General features: G+C 35.4%; 1 protein-coding gene across 1 annotated transcript in view; it reads right to left on the reverse strand.

Moving 5' to 3' along the window:
• LOC123551801 (uncharacterized) overlaps positions 1 to 16,727 on the reverse strand; it is a 34,397-nt gene that overhangs the window by 5,013 nt on the left and 12,657 nt on the right. The window contains exons 3-8 of the mRNA XM_053525066.1: positions 14,041 to 15,679; positions 8,188 to 8,323; positions 4,665 to 6,214; positions 3,285 to 3,378; positions 1,313 to 1,585; positions 286 to 572 (exon numbers count right to left, since the gene is read on the reverse strand). Coding sequence (XP_053381041.1) covers positions 286 to 572; positions 1,313 to 1,585; positions 3,285 to 3,378; positions 4,665 to 6,214; positions 8,188 to 8,323; positions 14,041 to 15,679 — 3,979 coding nt within the window. The remainder of the gene's footprint in view (positions 1 to 285; positions 573 to 1,312; positions 1,586 to 3,284; positions 3,379 to 4,664; positions 6,215 to 8,187; positions 8,324 to 14,040; positions 15,680 to 16,727) is intronic.

The raw sequence follows: 16,727 nt of genomic DNA on the forward strand, positions 1-16,727 counted from the left end.
AATTTCAAGCAAGGTGTAACACTGATGACATCAGCATTGTCACTACTGACATACGGGCGAGTAGAACAACTCCCACTATTCTTTAAATAGTCAAGCTAGAAAACTATCTATTGTGTTGGTCACACATAAAGAAATCTGAACTAAACAGAAATAATTCAGATGTTCTTGTCAACATTAAGAATATTTATCCTTTTTAACACTTTGCTGTGATAGAAAATTTTATACTGTAAAGTACATCTACAGGATAGCCTTCCTTGTGAAAACACACAAATCTAAAATACATACCATTTCCATATTTTCCACTGCCATTTGCAATAAAGAATCCTATCGGTCCATTCTCTGGCTTAACCAACTGAATAATTTGTGTTCCATCAGGGTTAACCTTAAGGAGCTTCCCCATTGGCTGAATTTCTTGTTGTAATGAAACAGTCTCTCTACTCTGCTTTCTGACTGGCTGATGGTGATTGGATGATTCCATTGTTTCAAGGGAATGACAGGATGCCCAATGCTGATGTTTGCCATTTGAAAGTGCATGTTTCTGTTCACTTCTACTGAGGGAAGACCCTTTCTTGCTGAAATGTCAAGGTACTTCTTTCAATTCTGTATGCTGTCATGTGAATTTTGCATTAAAAATATACTGCTGAAAAAGTACATCAAGATAGCCAGCAAGAAAGCCTCAAACCTGACCAAAGAGCTATAAAAATAAATAGATCAGCAACTTGAAAGGCATACAGAGCAAATCTCGCCAAAAAAAACGCGACAACTGAATGAGATTTCGTTTACCGGAAGTGACGCGTTCTCCACGTGCCATTTTGTATGCGAAAGCAATTGTTCATCGGTAAATTAATTATCACCGTATGACCAGGCTTCTTTTGATGGTAAGAAATGTGAACTTTGTGTCTTAAGACTATTTCACATTAAACTAATGTTGTTTTAGAAGCTAACATGTATTTTAAATGTAGTTTTAAAGGTACAAATTGTAACTTCATGCTTGCCGATGTTTGTTTTTACTAAGATAACGCCAATTCACGCTCTGACATGAGATCATGCAAGATTACAGCCAGTTGCCATTCTGTGTATTTTATACTTCTTTGACCTGACCAAGAGTGAAGAATATTCTTTTTTTGTTTGTAAAGTGCTGTTTCTAGAAATCTGAAATACTTGCTGTTCAACATTTTGACAAAGGTAAGAATGCTTCTGACATCTCAAAACAGGTTTAGATTTACAAACTTGCTTTTTTGTCAATATCAAATCCAAGCTTTATCTGCTAACTTTTAGATTTATTTCATTATGCATTCACTCTCTTACTCACCCAGCATTTTCTACATCTTCTATTACAAACTGTCCTTTCTTTTTCTTTTTTCTACTAAAAAGGGAGGTAAATGACTTCAGTGATGGTGCTTTCTTGACTTTTGGGAAACTAGAGTGGTTGTCCTTTGAACCTTGTGAACTTTGACTTGTGGGATTTGGATCCATGCCAACTTTTTCAATTCCTCTATCCATACTCAGAGCTTTCTTGAAAAAACTAAATTTCCCTTTACTTCCCCTCTTCTTTCCAGCTGCATTTTCATTAACTTCAGGATTACTGAAATAGTATGCAAATGTCTCAAAGTAAAGTTAAATACATAAATCTAGTCATAAATATGTTTATAGAATACCTTGCTCGAATTAGCCTGCCCGCTTAGCTCAATAGGAAAGAGCGTTGGTCTACGGATCTCGGGGTCGCGAGTTCGATCCTTGGGCGGAGCGTATGTTCTCCTTGACTATTTGATAAACGACATTGTGTCTGATATCATTAGTCCTCCACCTCTGATTCATGTGGGGAAGTTGGCAGTTACTTGCGGAGAACAGGTTTGTACTGGTACAGAATCCAGGAACACTGGTTAGGTTAACTGCCCGCCGTTACATGACTGAAATACTGTTGAAAAACGGCGTTAAACCCAAAACAAACAAACAAACCTTGCTCGAATTACACATTTGCTTAAATCCAACATGTTTCTCTAACCACTAGTGTCTTCCTAATATTTAACAGAAACTGTAACAACACCTGCTTTAAATTACCTGTACACCAAAATACTGTGTTTTTTCCCTTCAGACTTAACTGCTATCAAATGACATTGCTTTAACGGACACAACCAACAAACACACATTTCATTTCTATAAAAGGCATATGTTTGTTTTAAAAGTAGTTAATACATAGTATTTAAACCTTTATATTCCTAAAGAAAACCAACATAGTGCATTTGCGATCAGCATGGATCCAGACCAGCCTGGACAGGATCCATGCTGTTTGCTAATGGTTTCTCTAACTGCAATAGGCTTTGAAAGTGAACAGCATGGATCCTGACCAGACTGCTCGGATGCGCAGGCTGGTCTGGATCCATGCTGGTTGCATATGCACTATGTAGCTATGGGACTGGGTCTTTCACATGACACACCATAAGCCATGTAATTTCTTGAAAGATGGCAAAGGTATGAACCAGAAACAAACAGATCCTGTAAACCTTGGCCACCAATTTTGGACCTGGACTAAGTTCGTTTTGTTTTTGCTAGGTTTAACATCACACTGACACAATAATTTAATTACAGGTCACACGACTTTCCAGATTTTAATATTGGAGGAAGACCCAAGGTGGCCCTCCAGGCACCAAGCATTATTAAAATTTCGAATTGGATGAAAGTGTTACCAAACAAACATGAAACAGACCCTGTAAACTTTTGACCTCTGTGCTCTGACTTTGGAGTTATCCGCCTGGGTCTTGCATATAATGTGTTTAACTTGTTCTAAGAAACATTTTTGCAAAAAATGAAATACATTAATGGATTAGATGGGAGAGTTATGAAATTTACACTGTGGCATAGGCCAATACGGACAGAAGACTATCTGTGCACGACTGTGTTCTGGTTTTGCAGTTTCTTAACAATTTTTCAGTCAAACACTAATTGTGTCTACTAGGAACATGATACCTCACTGAAATATCTCAAAGTAGACATATGACAAGATACCACATCCATTCACACTTTGTTGACACCATTCTAACCAGTCCTAAAATTATCCTGTTAATGACGAGTGCCAAGCATGAAGGTACTAGTACCCATGTATCATACAGCAGTGGATCAAACCCCAACCTTCTTAATGCTCCACCGAGCTTGCGCTGCAATTATGGGCAGTCACAGGTGAATGAACTGTCCGATGGAGAAAATGTATGATATAACTTAAGGATGTAAATCAAATGTATTTATTTCTACTCTTAAATTTGGTTCAAGCTGAGATTATCACCAACCTTTGAAGTGGTTGCCATACTTCTATTTCACTGTCCACAGATGCACCTTTACCTAACTGTGACTGACCAATCTTTGGGCCTGTTGAACCATGATCTAAAAATAAATAAGTTATTTTTGTCTCACAATGTACATTGTGTGTTGTATTTTGTATCTATTCATATATTAGAAAGTTCAATACAAATTGCTGCATCAGCTCTTTTTCTTCATTGAATATCACTCAACAATATCAAAACGTTCAGAACAGTAATACCGTTGTTCTCCTCAAAGTTACTGGCAAAATATCCACATATAACAAGTGGACTGGCTACCGGTCAACAGATTTCTTATTTCAATTTCATACAATGAATGTTACATATTTAAGTCTTCACTCATCTACTGAATACGAGAGTGACAAGGTCATGAACTCATGGATATGTTCGAGGATATATTATAACATAGGTACTAGGAAAAACAAATTTCTACAAGACAGACAATATATCGCAGGATGACCTTGAACCTGAAAACCTTTGGTCAAGTTGCTCACTTAGGCCAGTCACTCATTTACAGGTTTATACTCCTCTATCATAATATACATGAATAAATAATAAACTATTCAGAGTGAAATGGAAGGCCTTAACACACTGTACAGTCATTTACATACTTTAACCCTAAACAAATGGTGCAAACATAGGTTTGGGTCTAAACAGTGTATCTATATAGGAGCCGCGCCATGAGAAAACCAACATATAGCGTTTGCGACCAGCATGGATCCAGACCAACCTGCGCATCCACGCAGTCTGGTCAGGATCCATGCTGTTCGCTTTCAAAGCCTACTGCAATTAGAGAAGCCTTTAGCGAACAGCATGGATCCTGACCAGACTTCGCGGATGTGCAGGCTGGTCTGGACCCATGCTGGTCGCAAAAACACTGTTGGTTTTCTCATGGCACGGCTCATAGTATGTCTCACAATTAATGAGCCTAATAAAATGTCAAGTTTGAGTAAATGGGTTATAAATCAAGTTTGTAAACCAGTTTTAGAATGTGACCTTGCCTCTGGTGAGTTTTAAGAATTTGCTTCTGTCAATCAGATGCTGCCATTTTAAGACTGGTCTACATCCTCAATTTTAAAACCAAATACCTCATACCCACTCTGAGATGGAACTGTACTCAGTCTATTACTCTTAATTCTGAAATTAGTAATTTTCTTAATGTTCAACATATCTTAAAACTGTTCTGCACAGACTCCATACCCAAGCAGACCATGCACAAATTAACTTTCGCTCATCACACAGATTCTACATACCACTTGAATAAACCCGAATAGGGTTAAATGAATTATGTAATGAATACATTATCAAATTTCATAACTTCTTACTTTTGCTACCTTCAAAATTCCTCACCTTTATTCTTTTGCAATGGTGAATCATGTGACCTTTTATTTTCACCTGATAGGTCAGTTTGCTTTCCTGTATCCAAATTAGTATCCACTGCAGCTGACTGTCCATCATCCACCTTAATTTTGTATTTTGAAAAGTTTAGTTGATCTGCTAGCACATTTAAATTTTTATTTTTGTTTTTATTTCTAACAGGCTTTTTCGGAGGCTGGGCTTTCTCGGGGGAAATTGCCATTTCGACTTGCACATTTATTGTACTACCTGTAACTGTCAGGTTTTCATTCCCATTTACACCAGGGTCATCAGTTTTAACACTTTCAGGTTCTTTACTCCCATTGTCTAGAATCACTGGTCTGGCTGTGACAGTGTTGCAACTAGCACCTGATATGAATTTATCAACACTTTCTGTGTCTTTATCAACTGATGTAGCTGACTCGTTTGGGGTCCTCCTACCCACAGTATTTTCAATGCCATTTTTGTCAAAACTTGTTTTATCATTTACATCTGGTTTAGACACTTCAGTAGAAGACTTTGTACCAGAGTTTGAAGCACTATCATCAGATTTCTTTTCAACACTTTCATAACCTCCTGTTGCAACACGTGATTTTGCGTAAATTCTGTTCAAAATATTCTTTTCATCTGCTGGTTTTTTGCTATCCTCGGGTGGGTTAAAACTTCCTTTCTTATTTTTCAATACATTTCTAATTTTTAATCTTTTTTCTTTCGCTCTTGGTGAAGTCACTGCAGGCTGGTACATGCCCTTTATCATTTTCGCAAGTTCACTTGGTCTGTTTTCTGCTAAGTTTTCTATATTTGTCCCAGAATCAAGTTCAATTTCACTAAACCTTTCTTCATCAATTTCCTTTGCGTAATCCTCTTCAATAGCACCTTCTGGAGAAACTGCAAAATCTTCAATGGCACCGTCATAACTCACATTGCAGATATGAGGCATTGCGTCTGCTTCATTCTCACTTAACAGTGATATAGAACTGCCTTTGGATGAGATCGATGAAAATGAACATTTTCGTTGTTTGACCAGTCTGGAAGACATGTTATTTGAAGGCTGAATTTTGGAATGTTTTGATTGACTGCCAGTTAAATTTGGCAAGGATGAATACTTTGAAATAATATCTGTATTTTGGCAAGAATTAGTTTTTGATGTATCATTTGAGTTTGTGTGGGATTTGGACTTTTCATGAACAGCTGCTTTCTGTCCTTCTAAAGTCTTTCCTGTTGAATTTTCAGAGAAAGAGATGTCTACCACTCGTAAATCCATTTCACTTTGCGCAAACAAAGGTGCACTCTTTGGCCTAAATCCTGCTGGTGATTGACGATTGCACAAAATATATGGTGATGGCGATCTAGCTCTTCGATACTTTTCTGCAATTTTTCTATCCTTTTCAGAGGGTTTTATGACACCAAGACGTATATCAGTGTCATCCCTTTCTTCTCTGGTAGAGTTACCTCTCCTGCCTCTAAGGTCATCTGACTTCAGGAGGTCATGTGATAAATGCACCAAGTTGACCTCATCAAGAATATCAACATCAATCTCAGATCTGAAATTACCAAAATAGGATTTAAACCTAAATACTCTATTTTCTTATTCTTTAACCCTTTCCCTGCTGAATTTCTATAATGCACTTGTCCATCTTTCAATTTGGACAGTACCATTAACTGTTAAAAGGGGTGCTTACCAAAAAGATACTTACTGAATGGCGAACAGTGCAGATCTTGATCAGACTGCACCAATGTGCTGGCTGATCATGATATACGGTACATTGGTTGCAAAGGCAGAATCAATCATGTCCAGCATGATAAGCGTTAATAAGAACTTGTCTAAATTTTATAAAAAAAAGGTAGTACAGGCTGTATGAGGTGACAAATCTGAATTTGTGGAATCACACGGCCAATGGGAATTGGTCAAAAATAAAATGACTTATGTGGTGACTGAACTTTGCTTTTCTCAAAACCATCAAAATTATCTATCGAGTTTTAAAGTTGTTTTATTTTTCAGGAATACTGCCTTTCAGAAGTCTTAATGCTAATCATCATGATAATGCCCCTTTAAACTTGTGTAGGGAAGAAGTTGTAGGATGTAAAAGACAAGTTCATATAGCATTGCAATTTAAAAAGTAAGTAATAGAAAGAGCACTGAAACTTGAGGGTAAACAATTTGTATGAGGGGGTGTAAAAATCGTTTACCCGAGAGTTATAATGTTCTTTCTGTTTTGTATCATAGCCATCCATATAATTTTATGGTAGTTGTAGGCATTCCACATTGCCATATACAGCAGTTCAAATGAGTACTTAAAATCCTTGCTTTACAAATGTGTAAAGCCCAGGTGAAATAAACCAATGCGAGAGCAGAAAATCAACAAAATACACTTCGCTGTCTAGGTTATAACACACTAAATAGTTGTTGTTTTTTATTCTATATAAAATGGACCTATTTGCAATAGCCGTAGCACACATCAGGACCCATTTTAAATATCTGTAACTTACATTTTCTTGAAAAATATTGTCAGTGCTGAATAAAAATCAAAAGAAAAGTGGGTGTCATGTTTGATGCAAGAAAAATAATTTCAGTCAAACACACAAACTGCAAAATCAGCTGAAAAATTAGACCCCAAATTATAGTGGTGGTGTATGTTTCCATGAAAAATTCTGTCATGTTGTTATTTCATTATGAAAATGCTACCTACATGTCAATCATAGATCTGTCATGTGATTTTAGCAAAAAAATTGCAAAGAAAATAAGGAAAATAGCTCTACACAGCAAAAAAACTGAGGACTATTTGTATCCGCCATTATGCGACTACCATTTTTTTTCACGCTACTTTTCTATTTAGTGTCTGTATGCCTCTACTGTTACAGACACGCTGGCATACTTTCCTATCCAACAGTGCGGTAACTAATGTGCGGGTATTAAATACCTGCACACTTTTAGTTACAGAACCTTGTACTCAGTGTATACGATTTACATGCACCAAATTTGTTAAGAAAAAACACCGAGCTATGATACAAGAGAAAAAAAGTTAGTTTTTTTTAAATTTCATTTTATGTTTTTCTGACACCATGCACAATATAGGGTATAACTAAAAGAATGCAAGCATAAGATAGTAGAGGAAGACCCCAATGGACATGCATCTGGGTAGAACCACATACAAGCCTTGCATGTCAGCTGACAAATGAATTCTTCAACCAATATTGCTTGGGAAAACAGCTAAGTAGGGACAGTGATTAAACTTTAGTGACCTTATCAACTCTGCCATGCCATGAGAAAACCAACATAGTGGGTTTGCGACCAGTATCCGCGCAGTCTGGTCAGGATCCATGCTGTTCGCTAACAGTTTCTCTAATTGCAATAGACTTTGAAAGCAAACAGCATGGATCCTGACCAGACTGCGCGGATGCGCAGGCTGGTCTGATTCCATGCTGGTCGCAAACCCATTATGTTGGTTTTCTCATGGCATGGCTCAATTACTTGTTTACAAAACATCTCTTTTATGATTTATTTATTACAAGTTACCTTAAAGGGAGAAAATTATGATCTGCCCTGACTGGCTGATGCTTCTTGGTTGTCTCCCTTTCCAAAGATCTCCCTCGAGGAGGTAATGTGTCTGTTCCTGTACTGCTGTAACCTATCCCAGAATCCACATCTGACTCTGAAAAATAGACACAAAATTAATTTGAATAAATAAATAATGAACTACTTTCATCTGTTTTGTGAATCGTTCATTTAATTAAACTAAAACCTGTCTGCAAAAAAACAAACATCGGAAATAAAAAAAATTGGGAGTCTCTCAATATGCTTATAGTAGTACTGGTTTGTAGAAAATGGTAACCTTTGATTGCAATTTATATAGTTGTGGTCTGTATCTGGAGGTAGTCAGGAGTACATATTTCACTGTATTGACCATAACTGCAAATGTACAGTATTTATTCATAAAACAAATTGACATTTACTTTGATTTTTTTTATGTTTTACAGATAACACTGTTCTGGAGAGAGAGACAGAGTTATTCCCCCTTATTCAATGTTTCTTTCAGTATATCAGTCATCTATAGGTGTCGGTTTTTCCTTGATTTCCCTGCAAGAATCAGTGGTGAAATGACTGTAAATGAATGTCTTAGGTTAAATCATTATATGAGCCGTGCCATGAGAAAACCAACATAGTGGCTATGCGAACAGCATGGATCCAGACCTGCCTGCGCATCCGCACAGTATGGTAATGCAGGATCCATGCTATTCGCTAACAGTTTCTCTAATTCCAATAGGCTTTGAAAGCGAACAGCATGGATCCTGATCAGAATGCGCGGATGCGCAGGCTGGTCTGGATCCATGCTGGTCGCAAAGCCACTATGTTTTTTTTCACATGGCGTGGCTCATATATCTACTGGTATAGTGTTTGCCTAAAAGCTGATCATCAGCTTGATCCAAATATTGTGAGTATTATTTCCTCCTGACTTTGGAGAAGGCAAGCATGCCATTGGTCAATTTAAAGATTGTGCTCAGAATTAACCAATCAGCTGCTGGAGTTTTGTGACTGGTCTCCAAACTCAGATTTATAACCTGACTTGCTTCCTACACATTGAAATCATGCATTCATGTAACATTGTAAAACATATTACTGGTAAAATGTTTGTTCCTAGTTAAAAGGATCACATAATAAATTTTACATGTTGTGGCAAACCTGAATGTATGCAAAAGAACACATTCAGCCAGAATAGTTCTAAACTGGAAATAAGTCAACATCAAAATGAATAACTTCGATTAGAACAGAACAGAACAGAACTGACAAATAATCTTTAACATGTGTAAGATAAAACAATAGATGTGTGTAAACATTATGATGATGTTCAACCGATATTGACATTATGACATTTAATCATTTACATCATTCCAACATTATAATTTAATAATATGAAAGACAACTTTAACTGAGATTAGTTTTAATACTTTGACATTTTTATGAAGGCAAATATTCCTCAAAGGACAGTTTACAATCTTTCAGTTCATGAATTTTGAAAAGATGCCAACATTCCGATCTTCAATACCGATACCTTTTTGAAGGTGTATTTTATGCAAGTACTAAGTAAATAGTAATAAAATTGATGTGAGTTTGAAAAGACTTTATCATGTTTATGACATTAACAAACTTTATGACATACATTGCCAAAAGATACACTAAAGTCATGAAAGTCTATAGAAAACTACATTGGTATATATTTACCAAATTTTCAAAAGATTATAGTTGCCATTTTAAAGTAGCTCATTTGAGTGCATTTGTTTCTGCATCAGCCCAAAAATGCTGAAATGAGCCGCACCATGAGAAAAACAACATAATGCATTTGCGACCAGCATGGATCCAGACCAGCCTGCATATCTGCGCAGTCTGGTCAGGATCCATACTTTCAAAACCTATTGCAATTAGAGAAACTGTTAGCGAACAGTATGGATCCTGACCAGACTGCGCGAAAATGCACTAAGTTGGTTTTCTTATGGTGTGGCTCAAATCATGTACATTTAATCCATTTCGAACAGAAATTTATGACTTACATTTCATATCTTCAATTAAATGAGTTATGACGGATTGTTTGCTACTTTTTGCTGCATTTTTAGTACAATATGTATTAATGTGTTGCTAATGGAGATATTTTTATTAAAACTATTAGTGCAGCCTATTCCACAATCTAAATGACAGGCCAGCAAAATAAAATCAGGTCCCTAAGAAAGCTGTAGGAATTGCTGAATTAAGTGTTTGTTCTGAATACCTTCATTTTTTGCACCAAAATTTTCATGTGACTTTTTTCCGATTGAAAAAATACTACCTTGAAAATACTGACCTATTTTTTTTTACTAATTTAGCTACAACTTAATACATTTTAGTAGCTTTAATAATCATTAGAAAAAGCCTCAGGTCCTCAATAAATTTACCATAACATTTTAAAGTATACATTTATTACAAAATTTAATGTAATTATAATAATGACAAAAAGGATGGACAATCTTATATCTCATTAACCTATTTTAATGAGCACTTTAGAAAATCTGTTTACGAAACAAGAAACAAAAAAAACAACAATAAACAATAACGACTTTTAGCTAAAACGTTTATTGATTAATAGCCGAGAATGGAGCATGACATTTATCAATTTATTAAATCTTCTCTCATCCTATATTAATTTGATGGGATGATATTTATCATAATTGACCTGCCAATAAAAGAAGGAATGTGCAAATTGACCGCTTAAGGAATGTTGGTGCATTCTAATTCAGCACAGCTAGAATATTATCCCATAATATTTACACATCTATTTATAAAATTATTCATTACATGTAGACTGTAAAACTTGTATACCTATAGAACTAAGAACATTTTGAAACATATTTTCTTAAAAGTCTAAGTTAGTTTAAGCTCATACATTTTACATGTACATGACTTCTTACAAGTTTACTATAATACGATAGACACCTACTTCCTTAAGTCTTTTGACCAGTACTCATATCTGGGTAATGCGCATTGGAGATTCAGGTCAAATTCTACCAAGGTCAGAACTCAAACTCACAACCTCTGGGATCAGGAGCCCACTACTCTACCTTGCACCACTGTATCTCCAAAATCTCAAGCAAACAGTTCAAAGGTGTTGTCCAGCAGGCTCTTTTGAATACTTTCATGTTGATGTTTTTTAAAAGTTATGAATGACTGTACAGCTAAATTACATATATAAATCAAAATATATGTGTTCAAAAGAAACAGTTATAATGGCCACAAGCCAATAATGTTGACCTAGTATAAAATGTGTACAAGTCATACAGTATATTTTAATGTTTTTTTAACATGAAGCCAAAATTTACCCCACTAAAAATAATGCATGGAAAATTTGAAATAAAGGAGACACTGATGTCTCAAAAAGTACCATTCTCTTATTTCATTTAAAGTTAGAAAAATAGTTTAAAATACTGAACAGAAACTGTCTAAAATGTTCAAACCAATGACACATGTTTAGTGGATTATTTTATTTACAAGGTATAAATCTATAAATAAAATCTGTGATTTGGTATTTATTTCATTGCTCAACATCAATAAGTTAGTTCAAATTCCTGAGCATAAAAACGGTCATAAATTATCAAGATTTTTTATTATCGGTTAATTATTCATGAAAAATAGTAGAATATTTGTTCAATAAACTTAAATTTGATTTTTTTGCCCATAAGAATTTCATGCCTGAGAAACCCTCAATAATTATTTTGAATGGCTGAATTTGACTCCAGCCGGTGGGAATTACCTGCTATAATGAGGCCTATTATTTAAGGTCGCATATCGGAATTTACTATTTATCATTCTTATTTTATTGACTGATAAATTTGAGCGCGTCAGTAAGATAAATCATGCATAATTATGGAAATAACTGATAAAAATAAAACTGCTATCTTTTATTTCGGCTTGAGGATAATCCTTCTTGAAAGGCTTTTTTATAATGCTTGCTCCTTAATTTTCAGCCATTTCAAATTCCTTTTTGCTGCATTTAACATTATAATTATTATTTTGACACAATTTAATAAAGTGTTAAAATGCTATAATTTTATTTACACAAAGAATATTACCCTAAACTGAACGAACAAGGACAAGTATTTAGTTAACCTGATGAAAACTAAAACTCAATCTTAGTAATGAGTTCAACAAAAAAATTAAATCAAATGAAATTTAGTTTGTGACTTTTGAAAGGACCACGAGTTTACAAATGCCATTCTTAAAGCTACGCACCCACAGTTTGGGTGAAATTTTTCAACATATTAATTTCCACCAGGTTTAGCATAGAATGTATTGATGACACTGAAAAATGATAATTTAAAAGTAGGTGAGATTAAAAGTTAGATATTGGTAAAAATGCAAGAAGAATGTAAATTTTCTGCATTTTTTCAAAAGCATTACAATTGTCTACTACCTTCCGCACAATATTTTTGGTTATTTGTAAGAATATCTTGCAAAAATCTTATGCCAATAAGTTTGTACCAATAGTTACTTTCAGAGTACTCACTTTTTATTGATTTTTGACAGAAATTATTATTCGCCTAAAATATGTGGGTTAATTTAGTCCCTTTAAACATTATTTCAGTTCTGTAAATTGTAATGGAGGGCAGCTAACCTAGCAGATATACTTGCATTACTTGGATTCCGTGCCAGAACAAACATATTCTCTGAAGGTTACAAGCTCCCAACTTCCCAAAGACGAGGAATGATTTCAGACATAATGTCCTATATCAAATCGTCAAATGCAGAGTTTGTTTGGGAATCAAATTTGCAACCTAATGACCCATAGATCTGCACTCCCTTAATTAGCTACGGACATCGGCTCTTACTCTATAGATGTAGTCCCCTTTAATTTAATTTAGCATTTACATGGGTATCAGTCAATTATCTAAAATGACTTTTATTTTTGTGAACCAGATCTTACAGAGTAAAATAATATCAATTTTAGTATTAAAAAAGACATGCAAGTGACTTATTATTGTAACAAATCAGTTTAACAGTCAGGGGTGTAACTGTTTCAAGTTATCACAGCTTATAACCCATATGAGTTATTGCTTATACTTTCATAAAATATTACAAAGCCCTCCTGTGCCAATTCCTCATTTTGAATGAGACTAATGCGATTATTTCCTGAATCCTTGAACTTCTATCTTTCCAGTTATGCCGTAAAATCTTTTATGCAAGGCTGATGAAGTTTTATGCAAAAGTTTTAAAGCTATAAAACTCTTAACATCCCATTATGCTTATCAGACCATGATCAGACTAAAAGAGAATTTGATTAACCACAGTTTGCTACTAATTTCACTTTAAAGGTCACTTTGTGAGAACAGCAAAAAGACTTTTTTTGAATAACTTACCTGAGTTAACTATATTTTAAAACTAATACAGGCTATAAAATGCTTGAAAAAGTGACTGAAATAGGTAATATAACTTAAAACAGTTACACCCCTGACTGTTTAACAGGATAACATTAATTAAACTGGCAATTTGAATATAACATGATAGTAACTATGTATTATATCAAAATAAGCCACTACAGTTCTTTAACCCTTATCATGCTTGACACGATTGATTCTGCCTTTGTGACCAGTGTAGATCATGATCAGCCAGCACATCCATGCAGTCTGATCAAGATCTGCACTGTTCGCCATTCAGGCAGTATATTTTTGGTAAGCACCCCTTTTAACAATTAATGGTACTGTCCAAACTGAAAGACGGATAAGTTCATTATAGAAATTTATCAAGGTAAGGGTTAAAATACTTAGTCAGCAAATTTCTGACAGGAAACCAAAGGCTCAAACAAACTTTTTTTTAAATTTTCTTGCCAATACATTTGCCTATACAAACCTCTATGAGTAGTAATCCGTTTGGACATTGCACTGTTACTCTGCACTACTTTTGGCAGGACTACATCAGCCTCATGTTCATCATCAGCATGGTAATCCACATTTTCCATAAACTCAGGATTTGTTGGACCTTCTATAATGTAAGTTCCTTGTCTGATATCACCTTCAGCTGTAGAATTGTCACACTCTTCATCAATCTCTGATTTTGTTGCATCTTTCTCTTCTTCATTACAAACAGCAGTTACTGATTCTGGAATATCATCTTCCAATGAGGTAGTGTATTCATTAGACACATTCTTTTCAATATCATCTTTGGTATCAATATCATCCTTATCCTTTCTTTCACACTTACTATCTACATTTTCACTGGCTTCAACAGTAGTTTCTTTACTTCCAAAGCTGTCATAACCCATTTCCGCAGTATATAATTGCAATAACCCAGCACCCGTATTTTGATTCAAGTTTTCTGAACTTGCGTATTTTTCTACAATTCTATTAATTTCGTCTTCTTCCTTGCAAATGTTTTGTGCAGTATGCACTTCAATATTCAAGGAATCTTTATTTTCATTTTCACCACAACATTGCAAAGTATCACTACTGACCTTATTTTGCATAATATCATTTGAGGAAATTTTGGCACTATTTTTTGAAACATAAGCACTGGCACTACTTCCAGGACTGGACTCCATTTCTTCATTTGGACTTTCAAAAGAACAAGTCTGTTCTCCATTCAAGACAGGCAAATCTGTGTCAGGTTTTACAGAGTTAACTCCCTTGGGATCTGAAGCCACAAGTGATTGCACAGAAGGTGTATCAACATCAATTGCACTATCAGGTGGCGACTCTGGGCCTGACATTTTTGCACTAATCTTTTCAAGCAGTGTGTCGATTTTCAAATCAGAGTCCGCCATCAACGATTCAACATTAACATGATGAGTTTCATGTTTTGAGTTTGTATGAGGTAAACTGTATTTGAATAACCGTCGTGTTGGTGAAACCGATTTACTCATCCAACGTCCAGAGTTAGTTTCATTTTCTTTATTAACCTCAGTGTCAGCACTTTCACTTTTATGAATTTTTCGCTGAATTATTATTCTTCGCTGTTGTTTTCTGTGTCGACTTCGTTCCTTGCTTTTCTCTAACATATAATCCTGCAAACTTTGTTCGTTTTCCGTACCACTGTCATATTGCACATAATCTCTGCTACAATTTTTTCTTAATGGCAAATCATCATTTAACAGTTTATTCAATGATTGTGAATTCAACTTTAACCTTTGAGTAACTGACAGAACTGAGCCACTGCAATCAGATGGCTCAACAGATGTGACACATTCCCGTGATCGCGATTTGTGTTTCATATAATGACCAACTTCTCGATCCCAGTTAGTTAAATGCGTATTGGAGTGCAAATTCCCCAGATGCCCAGGAGACACACTGTTTTTGTCAGAAACGTCTGCATCGTCTTTAAATCTGACATGCAGACGAGAATTGAATAGTTTCCTGCCAGTCTCTCTTGCTTGCAGACGACGTCGAAATGCATGGGGATATTTTTGGTATAGTTCCTGATAGAACTCTGACTGAAGCCTTGGATGAGACTGCAAATCCATATCAAGAGTTAAGTCCCCTTGAGATCTGTGAACCTGCAAAATACCATATCAAGAGTTAGGTCCCCTTGAGATCTGTGAACCTGCAAAATACCATATCAAGAGTTAAGTCCCCTTGAGATCTGTGAACCTGCAAAATACCATATCAAGACTTAGGTCCCCTTGAGATCTGTGCACCTGCAAAATACCATATCAAGAGTTAGGTCCCCTGGAGATCTGTGAACCTGCAAAATACCATATCAAGAGTTAGGTCCCCTTGAGATCTGTGAACCTGCAAAATACCATATCAAGAGTTAGGTCCCCTTGAGATCTGTGAACCTGCAAAAATACCATATCAAGAGTTAGGTCTCCTTGAGATATGTGAACCTGCAAAAATACCATATCAAGAGTTAGGTCCCCTTGAGATCTGTGAACCTGCAAAAATACCTTATCAAGAGTTAGGTCCCCTTGAGATCTGTGAACCTGCAAAAATACCATATCAAGAGTTAGGTCCCCTTGAGATAATTATGTGAACCTGCAAAAATACCATATCAAGAGTTAGGTCCCCTTGAGATACGTGAACCTGAAAAAATACCATATCAAGAGTTAAGTCCCCTTGAAATGTGTGAACCTGCAAAAATACCATATCAAGAGTTAAGTCCCCTTGAGATATGTGAACCGTCAAAATAATTATCAAGAGTTAGGTTCCCTTGAGATCTGTGAACCTGCAAAAAAACAATATCAAGAGTTTAAAATCCCCTTGAGATCTGTGAACCTGCAAAAACACAAGGACCTGAGGTTGAAAAACAAATCTGTCAATGATCAATTTACAACTCATAAACTAACAGAAAGAGATAGCTTGAATATGGCAAAAATGTTCCAAGCCTAGCATTTATAGTCATGGACAATTTTTTTCTCTCGATATCAAATTAAATGACTCATTACGCTTTACAATTTCCCTAAAATGAAACAATCTCATCCCTTTCTCACCATTTTTCTACCATAAAAATCTCTGTTCTCATTAACCATTATAACACAAAATTCTCTCAAACTGTCAAGTCAGGTACCACTAGTCTTAATCTCTAAAACAAAACCCTCACTTTTA

Source organism: Mercenaria mercenaria, chromosome 15 (genome assembly GCF_021730395.1).
Source record: "Mercenaria mercenaria strain notata chromosome 15, MADL_Memer_1, whole genome shotgun sequence".
NCBI classification, from domain to species: domain Eukaryota; kingdom Metazoa; phylum Mollusca; class Bivalvia; order Venerida; family Veneridae; genus Mercenaria; species Mercenaria mercenaria.